At 44.0% G+C, this 23,910-nt stretch overlaps 1 protein-coding gene across 4 annotated transcripts in view; it reads right to left on the reverse strand.

The window, feature by feature from the left end:
• Positions 1–23,910, reverse strand: part of plce1 (phospholipase C, epsilon 1) — a 325,759-nt gene that overhangs the window by 114,000 nt on the left and 187,849 nt on the right. For all 4 annotated transcript variants that reach the window (XM_080205534.1, XM_080205532.1, XM_080205533.1 and 1 more), the window contains exon 3: positions 14,701–15,017. In XM_080205534.1, the coding sequence (XP_080061660.1) occupies positions 14,701–15,017 (317 nt within the window). The remainder of the gene's footprint in view (positions 1–14,700; positions 15,018–23,910) is intronic.

Here is a 23,910-nt window from a genome sequence, read left to right on the forward strand (position 1 = left end):
CCAGTGCCTGTTTGGATACACTGAAGGAGAATTTGGCATGGCCAATGCACCTAACCAGCACGTCTTTTGGACTGTGGGAGAAAACGGGAGCATCCAGAGGAAACCCACGCAGACACAGGGAAAACATGCAGACTCCACACACACACACAGTGACCCAAGCCGGGAATTGAACCGGATCCCTGGTGCTGTGAGGCAGCAGTGCTAACCACAGTGTCTCCCTAATTCAAGGCAAGAGGAGGTGGTGGCAGAGTGGTATTGTCACTGGACTAATAATCCAGAAACTCAGGGTAATGCTTTGGGGACCCAGGTTCAAATCCTGTCATTGCAGATGGTGAAATTTGAATTCAATAAAAATCTGTAATTAAGAATCCACTAATGACCATGAAGCCAATGCTGATTGTTGTGAAGACCCATCTGGCTCATTAATCTCCTTTAGGTAAGAAAATCTGTCGTCCTTACCTGGTCTGGCTTACATGTGACCTTTAACTACCCCCTCAAGGGAAATTAGGGATGGGCAATTAATGTTGGCCCAACCTACATCCCATGAGTGAATAAAAAAAAGGAGGGTGGGATTTCGGGTGGCATACAGCAATTGTCCCTTAATGTCAGGGAGACTATCTAGGGTAAATATATGGGGTTATGGGAATATGGCCAAGGTGGGATTGTGGTTGGTGCAGACTCGATGGGCTGAGTGGCCTCCCGCTGCACTGTAGGATTCTATGGATCCTACGGAAGGATTTTTAATTAAAGGAGGGACAACGATATGGGGCTTAAAGGCTCACCGACAACTTTGAGGCTGCAGGAATGAACAGGAGATCTGGGAAGACTGCCCTCTCACTCTTTATCTGCTCATCCTGCTGTGGGATCTGAGGGGCTACAATGAGATGAGCTCTCCTAAGGAGTAGAGTAAGAGGGCGACCTAATCAACCAAGCCAGCAAGAAAGTCAGCAGCAACAACGTGGACAATATCAACTGTTGGGAGAGAACGGATTCATGGTTTAAAAAGCTCTTTATTGCTTTTCGAATCAGCTCAATTGCTTTCCCATCAGAGTCACTGGAATTTCCCATTGAACATGCAATCCATCCAGGTTTCAGCCACAAGAGGCCTGGATGATGCCATGATTGACGCCCAATGTCAATGTCTGTGACTTCCTCAGAACTACTGAGATGAAGAAACAGAAAGTTTGCTAATAAAACAAAGCTAGGTGGTGAGGTAAGCCATGAGGAGGACACTGAGAAGCTGCAAAGAGACAGAGACAGGTTCAGTGAGTGGACAATGGATGACAGATAGAGTATAATGTGAGGAAATATAAAATTATTCACTTTGGTCATGTTGCATGTTGGTTAATTCTTAAAATTTATTTGAAAAGGAAAATGCACCAGGGTGTGTTTGTCAATTGGAACAATCATTGGAGCAAGCTCTCATGGGTTTAAATGAAGAAGATTATTTATTCTCACATTTACCTCAAAGCTATAACACTGTGTCACTCACTCACACACGTATACTCAAGAAAATACAGTTACAGAGGTTAGTGCACTTTTACATAGAGTCATAGTTGTAGAGGTTTAAGCTTGGAAACAGGCCCTTTGACCCAACTTGCCTAACCTTTTTTTCTAACCATTAAGCTAGTCCCAGTTGCCCGTGTTTGGCCCATATCCCTCTATACCCATCTTACCCATGTAACTGTCTATAGAGTCACAGGGTACCAATGAAAAACAAAGGAACAGGTTGCAGTTCATGTGTTTGGCTCATCTTAAGAAAGGGGCCTGGTGAAAAAGGCATTTTAACTCCAAAAGGATAGTCTAGGCAAATTCAAATAGTTAGAATCATATGTCAAATTATGATGAGATTCCTTCAAAGGGATTGATTGTTCAGCAGGTCTTGAAGTTAATTACTTATAGTTTTTCTACCAGATGGCAAGTTTCTCCACTGGCACACTTGAAAAGGAATGGGCTGGAAGACATTAAGATATAGCAGGATCCAGGATGGAAAAGGCAAAGATGTTTCTGCACTGTCTGCTGCTGTCTCTGTTGGGTTCTTTACAGACAGTTCCTTTTTCTCTAGTCCTTGAGTAAAAGCTTTGTTTCTTGGAGACAGTTTTGATCAGATGACTACCCAATCAAAATACTTCAATTATCCACCCATATGGACCTAAAGCCAGAAAACATTGTTATATAATGGATCGGAGGGGGTTCTGTTCACACTTACTCATGATGGACTGGCTTCTGGAGCTTTCTTTTGTTGACCAGCATGTTCGGCAATGGAGTCACACCGGTATCAGCCTAGTAAACCTCCTCTGCAGTCCCTCCAAGGCTAAAATATCTTTGCGCAGGTGCGGCGCCCAAAACTGCACACAGTACTCCAGCTGCGGCCTCACCAACGCCCTATACAGCCGCAGCAAGACCTCCCTACTTTTATATTCAATCCCCCTCGCTATGAAGGCCAGCATCCCATTCGCCTTCCTGACCACCTGCTGCACCTGCAAGCTGGGTTTTTGCGACTCATGCACAAGGACCCCGGGGTCCCTCTGCACCGTCGCCTGCTGCAGTTTTTCGCCACGTAAGTAATAGTCCTTCCTACCATTATTCCTACCAAAGTGGACCACCTCGCACTTGCCAACATTAAATTCCATTTGCCATTTCCTGGCCCATTCGCCCAGCCTATCTAGATCCTTCTGCAGACTCTCCACACCCTCCGCACAATTTGCCGTTCCCCCAATCTTGGTGTCATCAGCAAATTTCGACACCCTACACTCGGTTCCCTCCTCCAGATCATCTATATAAATGGTAAAAAGCTGAGGCCCCAGCACCGACCCCTGGGGCACTCCACTAGTCACCATCCGCCAATCCGAATAGCACCCATTAACCCCCACTCTCTGCCTCCTATTTGACAACCAATCCTCTATCCACGCTAACACCCTACCCCCAACTCCATGTCCCTCGACCTTCTGCAATAACCTCTTGTGAGGTACTTTGTCAAACGCCTTCTGAAAATCTAGAAAGACCACATCCACCGGCTCTCCTCTATCCACCGCCCTAGACACATCCTCATAGAGCTATGAGGAGAGGCTGAATAAACTAGGCTTGTACTCGTTAGAGTTTAGAAGAATGAGGGGAGATCTCATTGAGACGTATAAGATGATGAATGGGATGGATAGGATAGAGGTGGAGAGACTCTTCCTGCTCAAAAAAGACAGTAGGACTAGGGGGCACAGCCTCAAGATAAAAGGGGGGCGGTTTAGAACGGAGTTGAGGAGGAACTTCTTCACTCAAAGGGTGGTGAATCTCTGGAATTCTCTGCCCGTTGAAGTGGTGGAGGCTGCCTCGCTAAATATTTTTAAGACGCGGGTTGATGGGTTTTTGATAAGAGAGGGGATTAAGGGTTATGGGGAGAGGGCGGGAAAGTGGAACTGAGCAGCGACAGATCAGCTATGATCTTATTGAATGGCAGGGCAGGCTTGAAGGGCTAGATGGCCTACTCCTGCTCCTATTTCTTATGTTCTTATGTTTTTATAACGTGGCACAGTTTCAGGATAAGAGGTTGATCATTTTGGATGGAGATGAGGAGAAATTTCTTCAAAGATTTGTAAATCTTCAGAACTCTCAAATTCAGAGAGTTGTGCATTCTCCATCATTGATTATACTGAAGGCTGAGATAGGCAGATCTTTGGTGCACAATTATCATGTGCAATTTAAACTTCATAGCGATGGGACAAATCAAATTGGCAAAGGTAGCTTTGAGGACAACTTCATGGAGTGCATTCCAGACAGTTTTATCTTTTAAAACAATACATTGTGGAACCAACGTTATGTCTCAAAAAAAGTGGCTGCAGAGATATTGGATGTATTGCTTGTAATTGTCCAAAATTCCCGAGATATCAGAAATGTCCCAGTTGAATGAAAAACTCAAATGCAAGATCCCACTCAAGAAAGAAGGGAGACAGAAAGCAGGAATCTATAGACTAGTTTGTCTAACATCTGTCGTTGGGAAAATCTATTACTAAGGATGCAGTAGCAGGACGGTTAGTAAATCATAAAGTAATCAAGCAGAGTCAGCACAGTTTTATGAAAAATAAATCACACCAGGAGAGTTACGAGTATTGTTAAAGGAGGATTTGGAACATTTGAAAATTCTGTTAAAAACTGCAATCAATAGACACTGAACCTCAGCCATAGAGGCTGAAACTTATTAAAAAATACACTGTGTGTGAATACAGGTCACTAAATATGAACATCATTTAGATCAGTGGGACATTTTAAAGGACAAGAGTGTTGTTATCACATTCAAGTTAAACAAATGCAATTTTCAGTAGTCTTTGACTTGTTATCTTACACGGAAACTTTTTAAATTTTATTTATTAGTGTCACCAGTAGGCTTACATTATGAAGTTACTGTGAAAATCCCTTAGTCGCCACACTCCAGTGCCTGTTCAGCTACACTGTGGGAGAATTTAGCACGGCCAATGCACTTAACCAGCACACTTTTCAGACTCTGTGGGGGGAAACCGGAGCACCCAGAGGAAACCCACGCAGATATGGGGAGAACGTGCAGTCTCTGACAAAAAGTGACGCAAGCCAGGAATCAAATCTGGGTCTCTGGCACCGTGAGGCAGCTGTGCTAACCATTGTGCCACCGCATCGTCCCTGCTAATGCTATATGAAATACGATAATTGCTGCTTCTCAGAATTCTTTGATATCCTTTCCTGCTTGCACTTCTGTAAAGATGATGGAACACAGAAACATTCAAAGGATCGATTTGAATTATAGCCAGATGCATTGGAACACAGAATCCCTTAACCTTTAACCAATAATTAAATTGGTGCCGAAGTATATTAGATGTACTCAGGACATTTTGTTTCTGGAACTTGGATTAGAATCGAGCTGAGACAGATAGTACAAAAAGCTCCACTCTCAGTTCACCACATAAGATAGGGCCAATACGTTAGTTCATTCATTCCGAAAACCCCAAAGTCCACCCATTTCAACATCCAATTGTTTCTCAAAGTGAATTTTGTCTGCATTAATCCATGGGAAATCTAATCCATATCTTACGTTCTTTGAGAAGAATCACTTCCCAGTATCAGTCTTAAAGTTGCTTTTTTTTTAAACCCTGTGCACTCTAGCCCCACACTTGTAATTTGGATTGAACTGTGTTACAGTAACCGATTAGTTATGAGATTGGACTGTTAGTTTGAATCCCACCACGATGATTGCAATAACACTGACAAGTTGTATTTGTATAGGGCCTTTAACATAGTAAAACATTCCAGTGCACTTTACAGAAGCATTACCGAATGAATTTTGACACCAAGCCACATAAGGGGTTTTGCGACAGGTGACCAAAAGCTTGGACAAAGAGGTGTAAGTTTCTCAAGAGCCTCTTAAAGGAAGAGAGGGGCATAAAACAATGGAGAGGTTTAGGGAAGAAATTCCAGAGCTTAGGGCGGAGGCAGCTGAAGGCATGGCTGCCAGTGGTAAAACAACTAAAATCAGGGATGTGCACATGGTATAATGATCACCATAGAGACTGATAACGCTGAAACAGAAATTTGAACTTTTAGCTCAAAGGATAATGTGTCAAGATTTCATGTTTTAAGTTGTTTACCATAATAAATGACTATAAAACTATTAACCAATACTATCTTTGTGAGAAACTTATACTTCAAATCATAGAAAAGAATACGGCCTCTCACCCACTTATCCTTAGCCCAACAATCTCTCTCTCTCTGTCAGGCCTCTGCGATTGCAATTGTGCATGTGCAGCCACAGAGGTCTGCACATGCGCAATAGCGCCCTCTGATGTTAGAGCAAGCTGGCTGGTGACTTAAGCTCCGCCTACTGCCTCTAGTGGCTGGAAACAGTCTAGCTCATATTTTCATTGTCTAAGCGCGTAGAATTCAGAGTAAAGATTCACCCAAAAAATGGATCTGAAACTCTCCCGTGTTCATGCTAACTGGACACTTATAATTTTTCTCATAAAATGTCATTTTCTGAAGCTAGGGTTCAGGAAAATTGTTAGGTTGAGAAGGGGCATAGTGGCACCCTGGTTATCATGGGACCTGGATTCAATTCCAGCCTTGAGTGACTGTCTATTGTGGAGTTTGCACATTCTCCCCATTTTTGCATGGATTTCTTCCAGATGCTCTGGTTTCTTCCCACAGTCCAATAATGTGTGGGTTAGGTTGATTAGCCGTGCTAAATTGTCCTTAGTGTCATGGGGATTAACAGGGCAAATATGTGGGGTTATGGATATAGGGCCTGAGTGGGTTTGTTGTCAGTGCAGGCTTGATGGGCCAAATGGCCTTGTTCTACATTGTAGGGATTCTGTAAGACATTGCATTTCATCATAAATCCCAACCTCAAAAGCTAGGAAAATGCTAAGTTTTAAAAGAATGCAATAGTCAAGAACAGTCCCAGGGCCACAGTTACACTGGAAATACAATGAGAACTTGGTTCACGGTTACTTCAAACATGTGCCTGTTCTCACAAGGACTTCAGTTCCATCATGTTGTGCAGTTACAAAAGATACGACACATGTTCAGTGGTGAATAATGTGAACACGGCAGCATTTAAAGCACCTAAAACATTGCTGAAAGTGAGATTGATGATAGCTTACATACAAGAGCAGTACGAGAAAAAGATAGGAACAAATCCTTTAGAAATGAGTGACAAAGACATTGCTAGCCAAATAATGGTGAGAGAAAATAATGAGGTGAACATGTATTGTGCCTTCTAGCAGTTTGCTGGAGGCTCCACATATATCTAAAGGAGCTGCACTGAGGTACAAGCTAGAAGATGAATTAATTATTATGGTCCAACAGTAGAAAATTTGAACAAGTGTAATAATAGCCAAGACCTCAAGTCTTGCTTCATTTTATTCCAAAGTTTAACCTACATTTGACAGTCAATACGTGTATATTATACTGTTTCCAGTTTGAACTAAACTAACTACAGAAGTGGTGCCAACCATGATAGATACCAACGTGCAAGACAGCAAACAGAATATTGAATCCATTGTTATTGCTGTCCTTGCTTTTCCCATTTCCCCACTAAGTGAGGCCAAGAGAAATCTTTGTGCATGTATCTATGCCTTTGGAATTATAACAGCATACACGCCCACACACACATACACATGCACGCACACACATGCCCCTCATGTTCCCATAAGGAGTAGGCCATTCAGCCCCTCAAGCCTGTTCCGCATGGCTGAGCTGACACTCATTAAGGCCACTTTCCTGCCTTATCTCCGTGACCCTTAATGCACCAGCTGATTAAAAACCCATCGAGCTCTGCCTTGAAAATTTTCCTGAGGTAAAGAATTCCAAAGATACACCTGAGAAGAAATCCTTCCTCAAATCCATCTTAAATGAGCACCTCCTTATTCTGTGACCATGCCTTCTAGTTCTGCACTCTCCCATGAATGGAAACACCTTCCCAACATTTATCCCGTCTAAACTCCCTCTGAATCTGATATGTTTCAAATATATCACCTCTGATTCTTCTGAACTCCAAGGAATACAGACGCAGCTTGTTTAATCTTTCCTCATATGGCAGTCCCTCCGTAACCGGGATCATCTAAATAAATATCCTCTGTACTGCTTGCAATGATAATATACCTCTCCTTCAATAAGGGGACCAAAACTGTACACCGTATTCTAAATGGAACCTCTATAGCAATCTGTACAATTCCAGCAACACCTCTTTTTTTAATACTCCAGCCCCCTTGAAATAAAAACCAGCATTCATTTACCTTCCCTATTACTTTCCGCACCTGTACACTCACTTTCTGGATTTCATGAACAAGGAGTCATGAAGTCCCCTAATGCCACAGCTTTCTGCAATCTCTCTCCATTTAAACAAAAACCCACCTTCTCATTCTTACTTCCAAATTAAACAATCTCTTATTTTCCCACCTTGAATTCCATTTGCCAGTTTTCTGCCCACTCACATAACCTGTCAATATCTTTGTGTAAACTATTTATATCCTCCTTACAATCTGCCTTCTCACCCACCTTTGTATCATCTGCAACTTTGGCTCAGTGCACTCTGTTCCTTCCTCCAAATCATTAGTACGTATTGTGAAGAGGTGTGGTGCCAGCACTGGTCATTATGGTACCCCGCAGGTTACTGCCCTCTAACCAGAGAAAGACCCCCTTATCGCTATTCACTGCTTCCTGCTGGTTATGATGTGGAGACGCCAGCATGGACTGGGGTAAACGCAGTGAGAAGTCTCACAACATCAGGTTAAAGTCCGACAGGTCTATTTGGTAGTAAATGCCACTAGCTTTCGGGGTTTGCCCCTTCGTCAGGTGAATAGGAGTGATCAGAACTCCTACTCACTTGACAAAAGGGTAAACCCCGAAAGCTACCGGTGTTTATTACCAAATAAACCTGTTGGACTTTAACCTGGTATTGTGAGACTTATCCAGTTTGTTAGCCAATCCTTCATCTATGCCAGAGTACAATCCCCAACACCATGAGCTCCTGCTTTGTGTGGAAGCCTTTCGTGTGGAACATTATCAAATGCGTTTTGAAAATCCAAATATATCTCCTCTATCTACTCTGGCTAATACCTCCTTAAAGAATAGGAGTAAATTTGTCAGACATAATTTCCCACTCCCTAATCCACTTTGATACTAGACCGTAAGTACGTTGCCCTCCTCCCTCCCAGTAATGTCCGGGACGGCCAGGAAACCTCAGATCCACACGTTCTACTTTCTCAGGAGGCGAAGGAAATTTGGCATGTCCGCTATGACTCTCACTAATTTTTACAGATGCACCATAGAAAGCATCCTTTCTGATTGTATTACAGCTTGGATGGGTTCATGGATGAGAGGGGTGTGGAGGGATATGGTTCAAGTGCAGGTCAGTGGGACTTGGCAAAAAAATGGTTTGGCACAGACAAGGGCCAAAAGGCCTGTTTCTGAGCTGTAATTTTCTATGGTATGGCTCCAGCTCTGTCCAAGACTGCAAGAAATTACAAAGGGTTGTGAATGTAGCTCTGTCCATCTCACAAACCAGTCTCCCATGCATTGACTCCATCTACACTTTCCAATGCCTGAAAAAGCAGCCAGCACAATCGAGGATCCCACATACCCAGACATACTCACTTCCACCTTCTTCCATCGGGAAAAAGATACAAAAGTCTGAGGCCATGTACCAAACAACTTGAGATCAGCTTCTTCCCTGCTGCCATCAGACCTTTGAATGGACCTAGCTTACATTAAGTTGATCTTCTTCCTCACCCAGTGACTGTAACACTACATTCTGCACTCTCTCTGTTCTTTGTCTCCTATGTACTCTATGAACAATATGCTTTGTCTGTATAGTGCACAAGAAACAATACTTTTCACTGTATACTAATACATGCGACAATAATAAATCAAATCAGTGTGTCAGATGGCGGCTGGGGATGGGTTAGGGGCACAACTAAATCTCTTTGCGCTGGCAGCACCTACCTGCCCACACTCTGCTCACCACGGGTGCAAAATCAGCTTGTGACATGTTAAGTAAACCCAGTGGGACCTCCAGAAAAGAGTCAGAAAACCACTGGCAGGTAAACAAGCTTCAAAATCAACATAAACAAAATAGTATTTGGTTTATGCCCATCACAGCAATGTTAAAAATGCTCTCCAATCCAATGTCTAGGTGAAGCTGAGGTGTTAGTGTGCAGCTGCCGATATATGTCTGCCATCTAGAAATTCGTTTATGTAAGAGACGACTTCCAAAATCTTGCAGTTGGCTTGGCACGAGCTTTAGATTGGAGAGTTAGAGCAGAGTGTTAACGGAATAGGCTCTGCTTAACCCTGAGCCAGTCAATGTTTTCCATCTCTGAGTGCTGCTTAATGGCTGAAATACATAAAATAGTTGACAAGACCCGAAAAACTGGCCATGAGGGAAAGCTGGTAAGTGGAGAGTACAATATACACATGGACTTCCAGTCTGTAATTATCTAGGATAACCGTGGAGACTAAACAGATGTTAACTGTGTATTTCTTCAGGGAACGGAGTGTACTCCTTGACAGTTTCTTGATGTGGTCGATGAATATCACTTTTTTTTTACAAGGGTCTTGACTCACTCTTTGAGAACACGAGAATAACAAAAGTGATCATTTGAATAATCTATTGTGCTTCCCCAAGAGACAACCACATTTAGGAAATCCCATTCTAGAACGTGGGGTGGCACGGTAGCACAGTGGTCAGCACTGCTGCTTCACAGCTCCAGGGACCTAGGTTCGATTCCCGGCTTGGGTCACTGTCTGTGTGGAGTTTGCACGTTCTCCTCGTGTCTGCGTGGGTTTCCTCCCGGTGCTCCTGTTTCCTCCCACAGTCTAAAGATGTGCGGGTTAGGTTGATTGGCTATGCTAAATTGACCGTAGATGCATAAGTTAGAGGGGATTAGTGGGTAAAATATGTACAGATTGGGGGTAGGGCCTGGGTGGGATTGTAGTCAGTGCAGACTCGATGGGCCAAAGAGCCTTTTCCTGTACTGTAGGGTTTCTATGAGAACCAAACATACTCAAAGTCTGTTTCACTTAAATCACTATCTGCTCAACAGGGGAGATGGGGAGATATTAAAGCTTGATTTTATTTACTGGGAGTGGATGGAGGCAAAGTCAGATGAGGACAAGTTTACTGCCCCTTCACTAGCTGAATTGTAAGCTGTGATAGTGGTGGGGAGAAGGAGAGTCTGTGAGAGAATCATCCAACATTGACCTCCAAGTTTGGTGTGCTTAACAGGCCTTTTCTTTCTCCAGATGGTCTATTCTTAATTACAGTGAAGAGTTAAGAAAGAGGTCTTTGGGGTGACACAGTAGCACAGTGGTTAGCACTGCTGCCTCACAGCACCAGGGACCCGGGTTCGATTCCCAGCCTCGGGTGAGTGTCTGTGGAATTTGCCCAGTCTCCCAGTGTCTTTGTGGGTTTTCTCTGGGTGCTCCGGTTTCCTCCCGCAGTCCAAAGATATGTGGGTCAGATGGTTTTGCCATGTTAAATTGCCCCTTAGTGTCAGGTCAGGGGGACTAGCTGGGGTAAATGCATGAGGTTGTAGAGATAGGGTCTGGGTGGGATTGTGGTCAGTGCAGACTCGATGGGCCGAATGGCCTCTTTCTGCACTGTAGGGATTCCAAGTCAGTGTTTACATAGAGAAGGGAGGTGCAAGGAAAAATAATTAATATTCAGACAGGTGATGCTTTAGTATCCATGTAATTCAAATTTTATTGTGTTTTCCCATGAAATAAGTAGCCTAATAAAAAATCCTTGAAAACCAAAGTCGAAATCCAGATTACTCCTGCCCTTCAGATAAAGTTAACCTTAATTACAGTTGGACGTTACAGACTCTTGCAACCACACTGATTTTAGGTCAAATTGACTACCCTGATTGGGGTCATTCAGCGTTTGTGTGACCTCATGTCATACAACAGGAAATTTTCATTCTTCCAGAGAAAACAGAGGAATTTACTTTGCAAACTTTGCCAAAAGGGGCAAACGTTCTTCCACATTTGAGTTCTGGGCATCAAAGATTGACCCTGATCACATTGTAATATTTAGCACTTCAAAACCAGATTTCAATCACTTTCAAATAAAACTGTTTTTTCGTTTTTGAAGAGACAATTGACCACTTCCCGATAGGGTATTAATGAATAATGGCAGGTGCAGGTCACAGGGTGGTTTTACACTTCATTTGGATTTGATTAGAGTAAAATCAATGAAATCTCAAACAGGTATCAGACCAAAGCCACTTGTTTCCATTCTTGCTTGGACAGGAAAGTTAAGCTAAAATCAGAGCTTGACTTTTTGATAGAAGTGAAGTTGAGAAAGAAAGGCTGTACACTGTAGGTTGCACGGTGGCACAGTGGTTAGTACTGCATACACACAGCACCAGGGACCTGAATTCAATTCCCTGCTTGGGTCACTATGTGGAGTTTGCAAGTTCTCCGTGTGTCTGTGTGGGTTTCCTCTGGGTGCTCCAGTCCAAAGATGTGTGGATAAGGTGAATTAGCCATGCTAAATTGCCCTGTTGTGTCGGGGGACTAGTTAGGGCAAATGCATACAGGTATGAGGATAGGGCCTGAGTGGGATTGTGGTTGCTGCAGACTTAATGGGCCGAATGGCACTACTTGAAATTCCAAGTTCTACAATAAACTGAAATGAAAAATTCAAATTGGGATTGATAGAATTAGAAGAGATGGCAGAACAGTCTGAGCAGAATTTAACATTAAAATATCAATATGAATGTATTTAGGTGGTCATATTACAGCAGTAAAGCCATGCCTGACATTTGAGTAGTTTCTTTCCTTTAATATTAGCCTTTTGCTGTCATAGAAACCATACTGAAAACATACAAACTGATAGGAAATAGGAATTTTCCTAGGTTTGACGGCAGTCGAAGTTAAAACCAATTATTATTATCCATTTTGGTTTCTCAGGAGATTACCAGCAACTCATTCAAACCTCACCACTTCAAGCAAAACCAGAGATATGCATTTTCTCCTGAAAATATGATTAGTAAACCTCGCAAAGTTTATATTTTCCTATTGCTGCAATTTTTAGGCTGCTAATAAATGAGAGGGTGCAGCACAAGTGTTACTTTTGTGGTTGAAGAAACCTGTTATTAGAAATTCATCATCAAATGTTACAGTAGCACAGCAAACAGCAGTAACTTTACAATTTCCCCTTTTGCAAGTCCCCCTGTTGTAATTTCAGCCTGAACATCTGTAAGCCGTAAGATACCATTAATGGACTAACAGATCTTAACTGTAAAATTGTATCTTAAAGCAAGATTACTGTGAAGCGTCATGGTATGAGTACAGTAAAACACAATCTATAATGTTTCAGGACATCTCTGTTTAAACACAAAATATAGATAGCAGCATATCAGTAGATATTAAGCAACCCACTTTGAACTTCATCACAACTGCCAATAGGCAACACATTTAGCCTTCCTCTTTCTTACTGGCTACTAAAAAGTTATTGTTAAGTAAATGTACTTGGCGACTGGTACAGAGAAGAGGTAGCTTGCTCAAAAAAAGTGAGTGAATGCAGCTAAAATATAGAACAAAATACATGACCTATAGTAACAGTCAGGAATGTGGAAGATAAACTGGAAAAATAGATTGAACGGTTAAGGTAAACTATTGGAAAATTAAAAGAAAAAGCAAAATAACCACAGAATTGTTACAGTAATAAGAGGCCATTTGGCCCATCAAGTCTGCACTGGCTCTCCAAACGAGCATCGCGAGTTGGCGGGGGCGGGGGGGGGGGTGGGGAGCTGCCGTTTCACAGCGTCATCTTTTCTTCACCCTGGCCTCTCCTTTACTTTCTCTGCACACCCTTCCTTCCAATTAAACTTGCCTTCTCCTCCATTGTTTTTGCTTATAAAAATAAATCACTACCTAATTTTGGGTTTGAGGCCTTACTTGGAAAGCATTCGCGTTCAAAGTTGTGGACATTTACTACTACTTACTACTGTGACTTAGGAAAGTAGTAAATGAAGTATGGAAGTACACAGCATTTTGCACAGCAGAAAGATGTCAAACACAGAACTTAATCAAACTGTATTATCACGCCATTCTCTGAATCCCCTAATACATCATACATAAGCAGACATCACTGGAAATAAAATGCAGCAGCCTGAGTACAGGGTAAAGACAAAGTCCTTAGAAACATTTCAAAATATACAAGAGCACACCAGCAGGATACTTCAAAACCTTCCTAATGATGTTCTTTTCCAATGAAGGTCACTGTCCCATCTCGAGTGTTTTCAACTCAACTTACATGTTAACTTCACTAGTCAGTAACTCACTGGAAGTCCATGTCAGCAGACCTTTGGTGTAAACAGGATGAGTCCTTTCCTTATTCCCAAGAACCTACCGACACTCACACCTGAATAACAATCTTCACTGATGGAACGATACACTAGGGAAGAAGTCAATGATAATGAAGTTGGGTGAAAGGGAGAGAGAATTACCAATAGAAGTATTGAAAAGAAAACCCAGCCATCATTATGTTTTCACCCTGTCTACACTTCCCGCTGCCTCAAGAAAGCAGCCAGCATAATCAAGGATCTCGCACATTCTGGATAAACTCTCTTCCACCTCCTTCTGTCAGGAGAAAAATATAAAATATCTGAGAACACGTACCAACAGACTCAAGAACAGTTTCTTCCCTGCTGTCATCAGACTTTTGAATGGACCTATCACATATTAAGCTGATAATTCTCTTCAGCCTACCTGTAACTGCAACACTATATTCTGCATCCTATCTTTTTTCCCCAATGTACTTTATGAATGGTATGCTTTGACTGTATAGCACACAAGAAACAATACTTTTCACTATATCCGTATACATGTGACAATAATAAATCAAAGCAAATGTTTCTAAGGTTTTACATTTTATACATACATGTGTCCCCGCAAACAACATTGGCTCCTTGAATTCATAATGATGTTTGATTGCTTTTGAGAGAAAATAATTACCACAAAATGTGCCATGACTTGGAATTTCCTGAAACTGCAGTCCAAACGTAATTACTGGCGTCAAAGAGACTCCATCGTGAAAATGTTATGGAGGTGGAATGGAAGCAGTTGCAAAGAAATTTCTCAAATGCTGAAACTTTCAATAGCAGTGAGTCAAATTTGAGCAGCTTTGGCCAAGAGCACAGTTGAACCTTGTTGTGTAAAAGTTCAGCATCAACTTACCTCATTGAATCTTGCCACCAGATCTTCAACGGCATTGTGATCCCTATTTTTGTTGCTGAGTGCAGGTGCTGATGAGGAGGTCTTGAGGGGGGACGACCTGCTGGAACAACTTGGGTTTGCCAAATCCCTGGTCAGAAAACAGAGGTAGTCAAGCGGTAAGACCTTGCGATAGAGTTCCTGCTCCTGCTCGGTCAAGATACTGGCAATCTCTTCAGGGAACTGGATCAGGTGTCTCAGGTCTGCCAACTCCTTGCTGATGCCAGTCACATTGGATGGCAGGGTGCTTGCGCCAGCCATGGTTATGCAGAGTTGCCGCTCTAGAGAAAAAAAAAGAAAGTTTGCCATGAATCTGGATGTAATGTATAGGATAATAAATGCTTGAAATGCCCTTTCAATCCCAGTTGAAAGATATTAAATATCATCAAAACCTAAGAGGGTGACCACTTACAAACTTATGGGGCATTATATCTAACAGTGTATCGTGATGAGGTGGAGACGCTGGTGTTGGACTGGGGTGGGCACAGTAAGAAGTCTCACAACACCAGGTTAAAGTCCAACAACTTTACTTGGAAGCACGAGCTTTCGGAGCTCTGCTTCATCATCAGGTGAAACTCAGCAGCGCTCCAAAAGCTTGTGATTTGAAATAAACCTGTTGGATTTTAACTTGGTGTTGTGAGACTTCTTAGTGTATTGTGAAGCAGAAAACACATTCAAGCACACACAATACCGTAGGGATACAGTTTAATTACCTTCCCACTCCAAGACCTAACATCCAAGGTACTTCAAAACAGTTCTAATATGGCAATATTTGTGAAAATGTCTCAACGTGCACATCTGTGTAAAAAAATTGAAATAAAATACTCATGCTGGAGTACAGCAGTGTATCTGGCAATGTTACTGAGCTTGTAATTAAGAGGCATCTTTAAATTGAGTTCAAATCTCACCATGGTAACTGGGCAAATTTAAATTCAGTTAATTAAGTAAGATCTGGAATAAAATGTTAGTGTCAGTAATAGGGACAGTGAAGCTACATATATCTAAAAAAAACCCACCAGGCCTATTAATATCCTATAGGGAAGGAAGTCTGCCATCCTCATCCAATTCAGCCCATATGTGGGCTCCTGGATGTGGGTGACTCTTAACCTCCCTCTGAAGTGGCCTGCAAACCAAATTGTGTGCATGGAGGTTTCTCACCTCTACCCTCAAGGACAATTACGGGTGGGCAATGAATGCTGGCCTTGCTTTCAGCCTTTTGGCTAAGATAAGCCATTGGATCAAGCTCAAGATGGAGTGCAATGCCCCACTGTGTAGGCTTGGATCCTGTTTATCTCTCCTGTGGGGACCATGAATTGGACGCAGTTGGAATTTGATTTTTGCAGCAAGCAAGGAATGGATTCAGGTCCGCCCAGTCCACTCAGAGCATTGGCTTTGTAACTTTAAGAATGGAGTAAAAACAAAACTTTAAACTCCCACATCTTGTAATTGAATTTTTATAAGTTACAAAGCTGTGTAATTTAGAAGTTGAGACACCAGCTCTGTTCACCAATGGTGGCAATCCCGATTGCCCACAGAATCAGGTGCCAGGACTAAAATTGCTATTCCTGTAGCAGTGCCAATAGCGTATTGCCCCCGGCACCCTTGCTTGGCAGCTTGGACCCTGGAGGGGGTTAAGAAGGTAGGTCCAGTGGCCATTTGCCCTTCTGCGGCTACCAGGTCTCTCAAGGATCCTGGGGGTTAGATGGGTTTGAGGGGCAAGTGATTGATCTCGCCACCAATGGTCTCATGGCTAGACTGCCATTTCAAGCCCTGGCAGACCTAAAAATCACCCCTGGCATGGTAATTTTAGACAACTCTGTGATTAACATCTTCATTCCTGCCTATCAGCAGTGAAACTTCTGAAGTGACCAGCTCACTTTAATCTCCATGCCTCCTGGTAATCTGGTGGGCTTTTAAATCACAGCAGCACTCCATTCTATAGCAGATATTTTCCTTTCTCCCTGTCAGAAGCTGTAGGTGAGAGCAGACCCCTTTGAAGTCCTCTGACAGAGAAGAGATGTCAATTTCACTGGGGGCAGGGGGTTCCCCTCTCCACGGCTGTGCACTGAGCCTCTATGTATTCACAGCTTTTAGTTGAAATCTCTGAGCCTTCCTAGCAAACTGAAAACTTCAAAGCCCTCCCTATCACATTAAAAACAATTGATCTCTGTCAATTTCAGTGCTTTACTTTGAAATAAGCTTGCAATGACAGCTTAATGGATTTCTACTCAGCCTCCAGTCAGCTGTGTTTATTTTAATTTCCTTTTATGCTTGAATGCATATCAAGTACCCCCACTGTTTCTCACCACAATGTTTACAAAGATTCTAAGCCCAATTGACAGCTGGGGCATGAATCATCTGCCTGCACTCGAAGTACTCCTGCGGGTGTGAAAACGGGAGTGAATCGTGCTCATATTGGCCATGCCGAATGGGTGCGACTCAGCCTATTCAAGTGGATCAGCCTGGCCCCCCATGCGAATAACACAAATTCTCCGATTCCACTGGTGCCTGATTCACTGAAGCCGGGAATCACCTCTTAGCTCTGATAAGCAGGAACAATATATAGGTGCGCCCTGTGCCCCCCCCACTGTCACTTCATCACTCAACGTGGCAATGGAGAGAGCTGCACCTTGCTTCCTGGATGCCATCGACAAGAGGAGGGGCACCTTGTTCCCAAAGGCTGACAGAAGACCCCGTGCCAATGTCGTGATGGCGGATGCCTGGGAAGCAGTGTTTGAGGAGGGGAGTTGCAGGGGAACCACACTTCAATGCAGGAAGATGATGAATTACCTGCTTTCAGCTACAAAGGTGAATATCCACTTATCTCTCCCTGAGATCTCCCCCTCCTCTGCCATCCAATATTAAACACCTTCAATCCTCTCGCATCTCAGCAACAGTATATCCTATAATACCTCCACCTCCCCACACACACCATTCCTGCCCAGTAAGGTCAGATTGCCCCAGGCAAGTCAGAGTTGAAAACTCTGTTATCCTCATGACTTATACGCAGCCTGGGGCAAGACATTCAAACTGTGACTGATGATGTTCAAAGCTTGGCTCAATGCGTGATGTTCATGACTGAAGCTCATGATAGCAGGTCCCAGTCACACACGGACATGTTCCAAATTCAGAGGGACATTGCCGAGGCACTTCAGAGTTTGGCACAATCACAGAGGACCAGGTTAATGGCTTTCGGAGCATGGCCCAGTCAATGAGGGGCAGGTCCAAGTCACCGAGATCCGTGGCTGAGGGCATTGCTAGATAAGGTTGAAGCATCTGAAGCTCACTCCAGCCTCCCCTCCATCCCACAGAGTGACCAGGGGAGCCAGTATGCACCCCGAGGGAGGAGGAAGTGCTTGTGCCCATCCCAGACTATCTCAGCAGGGAGACAATGGCAATCTCCAGCCCTTCCAAATTCCACCTCCTGCACGTCCCCACCGCGTCCCCAACTCCTTACATCTAGTGGGAAACGGGCAGCACAGGATGACATGGTGCCACTGTAACACCCAAGTCAGCCAGGGCCCTCCAGATCCAGGCCTTCCAGGCAACGCTTACTAGGGCATAACAGGCCAAAGCAGCTGGCCACCTCCACTTCAGATCTGCAATTTGGGGGAACACCTAGAAGCATCAGTAAGCCTAGAAAAGTGAAAAGATTGTAGGAGCACAGAGTTAGCATGGGTGCAGTATCACAACATAGTGGGAGGGGGGACAGTCGCCATTTCATTATTGGTGGGGGAAGGGGGCCTGTGTCCAACTGGTGGAAATTGGGCTGCCCTTTAAATATGGCACCCAGCCTCTGGACACGGGCTGGTCGGCAGGTTTCCCGGGATGGGCTCACTTGCATCTTTCAGGTGCGTGAATCCCACTCTTCTTCCTGCTCGGAATGTCTTCTGTAGGCAACTGGGGCACTCTCTGCAGCCGAAAGCTTCAAATGGTGCAAGGTGTCCCGAATAGAGTTTATGAATAAACTCAGGCCCCCTTTTGAGATTTGCAGCTACTCAGCAGTGTAATTAATGCTAGGCCATGTATTATAGAAACATAGAAGATAGGGGCAGGAGGAGGCCATTTGGCCCTTTCAGCCTTATCCGCCATTCATCACCATCATGGCTGATCACCCAACTCAGTAGCCTAAACCTGCTTTCTCCCCATAACCTTTTGTCTTGTTCACACCATGTGCTGTATTCAGCTGTCTCTTGAATACATTCAATGCTTTTGGCATCAACTATTTCCTATGGTCACGAATTCCACAGGCCTCACCACTCTTTGGGTGAAGAAATGGCTCCTCACCTCCATCCTAAATGGTCTACCCTGAATCCTCAGGCTGTGACCTCTGGTTCCGAATTCCCCCACCATTGGGAACATCCTCCCTGCATCTACCCTGTCAATTCCTGTTAGAATTTTATAAGTCTCTATGAGATCCCCCCCATTCATCTAAACTCCAGCAAAAACAATCGTAACCTCATCAATCTTTCCTCATACAGCAGTCCCACCATCCCCAGAATCAGCCTGGTAAACCTATTATTTATATTAGTTGCTTGCATTGGAATAAATGGGCTTGGGCTAATTGCACAGTGTGATTCCTATATCCATTTTTCAGCCTTATCTAATTTTTTTTCTCTCTCTTATATATAAATGCAAAATACTCCTGATGCTGGAATCGGAAACTAAAACAGAAAATGTTGGAAAATCTCAGCAGGTCCGACAGCATCTGTGGAGAGAGAATAGAGCTAATGCTTTGAGTCAGGATGACCCTTCATCAGAGTGGCTTCGTTAGCTCTGACTAAAGATCATCTAGTTTCGAAATATTGGCTCCATTCTCTCTCCATAGATGCTGTCAGACCTGCTGAGATTTTCCAGCATTTTCTGTTTCTGTTTTGTCTCTCTCTGTTTGAGGTCTTTCTGTCCATCCAGATCTCCTGCACTATTGCACCCGCATTCTATACCCAAAGTACATTACCACACACTTCCTCCACATTAACTTGTATCTGTCACTTGACCACGTCCACTCCACTAAATCATCGTTAATTGACAAACCACCTGTTCCAAATCGCCACCAAATATCAAAATTGTTCTTTGTCATGGCTAAGTCTAAATGATCGCCACGTCTTGAGAAAATAATGAACTGTGTACTTACTGATCACTGCCCTGGATACACAACATGCCCAGCCCTTTTTGCTGTTTCTGGTTTGATTATGATCTTTTATACGAGTCAGCCTGATTGACAGATTTGGCTTCTGTTTTCTGGGAACATCCCGGAGCAGGCTGCAGGGTCCGATCCAGTACACTGCGACAGGACTTTATCCCAGGAAGGTCCCATTCCAGACCCTGTGATGGAGTGAGGAGGGATCTCTTCATATAAGAGGTCTGATCAATAACCCAGGGTGCGATCTGTTCTGTAATCCCAAGGGTGTAGTGGCTGATCCAGGAGACTTTGCTTGGGGATTATGTGCTGACAGTGGGAAGTTTGGCAGTAGGAGGGGAAGCACTCACGCTGCTCTAGGCCCACCAGCAGTGCTGCAAAGGCACTTACCTTCTCCCCAAAGGTGTCCTCTCCTTAGGTTTTCAGAGACTAAGGAAACTCGATGTGCTATTCTAAACCAGCCAGGCAGGTTAAATCAGAGGCTGCAGGACTCATTCAGATAATTCAATTGCCCAATCACCTAAGAATGAGGTGTCCACCCACTCCTAACCCCACCTCCATCACAAACCAGAAATGGGTGGATTGAGATCAGGCCTTAGATATTTTAACCTTTTAAATTCTGACCCGAGCCCAGCCCAACTATTATAACGAAAGCTCATTACTGCGGATGCTGGAATCCGAAGCAAAATCAAAAAGTGCTGGAAAATCTCAGCAGGCCTTGACACCATCTGTGCAGAGAGACAAGGCTCAGTGGCATACAGTCATCCAGGCTCACAATGTTGGCTCTATTCGCTCTCCACAGATGCCGTCAGACCTGCTGAGATTTTCCAGCATTTGGGGCGGCACGGTGGCACAGTGGTTAGCACTGCGCCAGGGACCTCGGTTCAATTCTGGCTTCAGGTCACTGTCTGTGTGGAGTTTGCACGTTCTCCCTGTGTCTGTGTGAGTTTCCTCCGGGTGCTCTGGTTTCCTTCCACAGTCCAAAGACATGTGGGTTAGGTGGATTGGCCATGCTAAATTGCTCCTCAGTATCAGGGGAACATCAGGCTAAATATCTGGGATTACGGGGATAAATCCTGGGTGGGATTTTTGTTGGTGCAGGCTTGATGGGCTGAATGGCTCCCTTCTGCACTGTAGGGATTCTATTCTATGATTCTGTTTTTTGTTCCAACCCAACTATTGTTGAGTGTGACAATTCTCCCTCTAAAGAAGGATGTGATTAGATTTTGTCATCTCAAATGTAAAGAATTTTAAAGATCAGACCCAAAGCAGTTTTGCCTAATAATGGAGAGAACAATTCGTACCACTGATTGAATTCTCCGATCCAGAGGCTGAATTACACGGTTCTTGTTCAGTCCGCAGTGCTAATAATTACTGTTCCACCGCAGTCAGTCTCTCAGCCAGCTGGCCTGCCATCCATACCAACTAATAGAAAGGTCAGCTCAGTAGCAGAGAGCTTGTGCATGACAACACTCAGTTGCCTTGCCACAAAGCAAACCCGCTATCTATTGTGTGCAGCACATTGCGGCAATAAATAAAAAATGCAAAGCTGCATTCACCAGTGAGGGTCAAATATTTAGGACTGGAGGGATAGACTAGGCAATAAAAATGAAAATAATTGGTCTGTAAAACGTTGTTCAGAGATGAGAGCCTATTTTAGGAGGAAAATAATTAGCTTAGGAATTAAAGTCTTTTAAATGAGATCAAGGTGGTAAATGTGTGTGAAGTACTGAGTTGAATACCAGAGAATCGGTACTTGAATTCTCTCATTCGGCTGCCAATTTACATCAATTGGATTCAACTCAATTCAATTCAATGCAATGTGGTCAAGTTCATAGACGATAACAAAATGGAGTGGGAGTGGTGGGGGGAGCACTTGTGGGTGGTAGAGTTTGGTGGGGGTGGAGAGGCCTAGGCAAAATTAAAGCTTGTATCAGAAATCGGCCAGGAATCTTTGATGTGGCGTCAGATAATATCTGCAGATGGTGGGGACTAATGCTACATGAAATGAGTACAAACAAATGCACATCAGATTATAAAAGGAGCAATCTACATACATAAATGGCTAAAAATGAGGTCGGAATCCAGCTAATGGACTCGAGAACATAACAACCTAGGTTTTATTTTTGCTTCCAGTTGTTAAATGAAATGAGTGTAAAATGCCGGTTGGCCAGTATCAGCCCACATCCGGCTTCAGTCAGATCAGCTCATGAAAGCTGCCACAGTAATGAGAGGAGAGGGGTATATAGTTATTGGTTAAGTGGCTCAGTCATCTCCAGAAAATGTCACCTGCTTGGCGTGGGTAAGTGCCTGGAGGAAGGGACTGAGACCCTGAATGGAGGAAACGCTGTCAAAAGGAGGAGGCTTTCACCCCCTGATTTGGCCAAAGGAATCCACAGCCTGAAAGGAGTGGCCTAGCTTTGAGGATAATTGACCCCACGTCGAGTCGCTGTGATGCAGCAATCAACCAAGCAAATGAGAGCGCTAAATTATGTTGTCAGATCAGTTGACCATTGGTCAGGCCACATAGGCTGAAGCTGTATACTGCCCCAGTTAGACCAGATGTCAGAGGTCCCATTTCCCATGGAGACACAGAAGGAAACACATTCAGAATTATGGAAGAATTATAGAATCCCTACAGTGCAGAAGGAGGCCATTTCTCCCACCAAGACAACAATCTCACCCACACCCTATCCCCACAATTCCAGGCATTTACCCTGCTAGTCCTCCTGACATTAAGGGGCAATTTAGCATGGCCAATCGACCTAACCCTTTGGATTGTGGGAGGAAACCAGAGCACCGGGAGGAAACCCACACAGACACGGGGAAAATGTGTAAACTTCGCACAGTCACTGAGGCCAGAATTGAACCTGAGTCCCTGGCGCTGTGAGGCAGTGGCGCTAGCAACTATGCCACTGAACAGTAGGGCATAGGCGGACCAAGGAACAGACTTCCAGCATCATTGGACTGAATCATAGCATCCCTACAGTACAGGAGGAGGCCATTTGGCCCATCAAGATTGCACCGACAACAATCCCACCCAGGTCCTACCCCCGTAAACCCATGTATTTACTTTCCTAATTCCCCCTGACACTAAGGGACAATTTAGCATGGCCAATCAATGTTATCCTTTGGGAGGAAACCACAGCACTTGAGGAAACCCACACAGACATGGGGAGAATGTGCAAACTCCACACAGACAGTGACCTGAGGCCGGAATTGAGCCCAGGACCCTGGTACTGTGAGGCAGCAGTGCTAACCACTGTGCTACCATGCCACCCAAGGCCAGAACTTTCCAAGCCATATACTCCTGCAGCAGAGGCAAGCTTGCCATTGACCACTGGCAGTATTTTCCGATCAGCTGAAGTCTGTGGCATTTTGTGTGGCTCGTCCATCCTACTGCTGGGGAACCTGTGGCAGGAGACAACCTCCATGGGTACCAGGAGATCCCGCCACTGGGGAGACCTGGAAAATCCCGCCACTGGGGAGACCTGGAAAATCCCTGCCCTGAAGATCACCTGGAAAAAAATTTGGAGATTCAGTCTTGAAAGAAGGCATAGAAATTCAGGGGAACCATTTTGAAATTTGTAAGATATTTCTTGTGGGGAATTAATGGTGAAGCAGATAGAGTGGGAAAATGCAGTCAATGTAGAAGAGCAGTCATTATCATGTTCAATGGCAGAACATACTTGAGGGAGTTGTGTGGTTGACTCATGCACGTACTGCTTATGCTCTGACAATGAGTTACTCAGAATAGCTGATGTAAATGCAAGGCTGAAATTCAAAAGAATCCCTTCACAGGGGAATGAACTGAATGTATTTCCAGGTACAGCAGAGGAAGAAAGAAGCTTGAACACCTCGTTGGGTGGTGTGATGAGTAAGCTCCAGGTTTTCCTTTTTGAACAGATGATTTAAAATGAGCTTTAAAATGAGCCACGTTGTCTTATCAGGTGAACCTTAACCTTTCTCTAAATGGCTCACAACGGCACAGCAACCTGGTTTGAAAATAAATGGAGCCACATCACCTCACTGCA

Source organism: Carcharhinus amblyrhynchos, chromosome 17 (assembly GCF_965287045.1).
Source record: "Carcharhinus amblyrhynchos chromosome 17, sCarAmb.v2.hapA, whole genome shotgun sequence".
Classification (NCBI taxonomy): domain Eukaryota; kingdom Metazoa; phylum Chordata; class Chondrichthyes; order Carcharhiniformes; family Carcharhinidae; genus Carcharhinus; species Carcharhinus amblyrhynchos.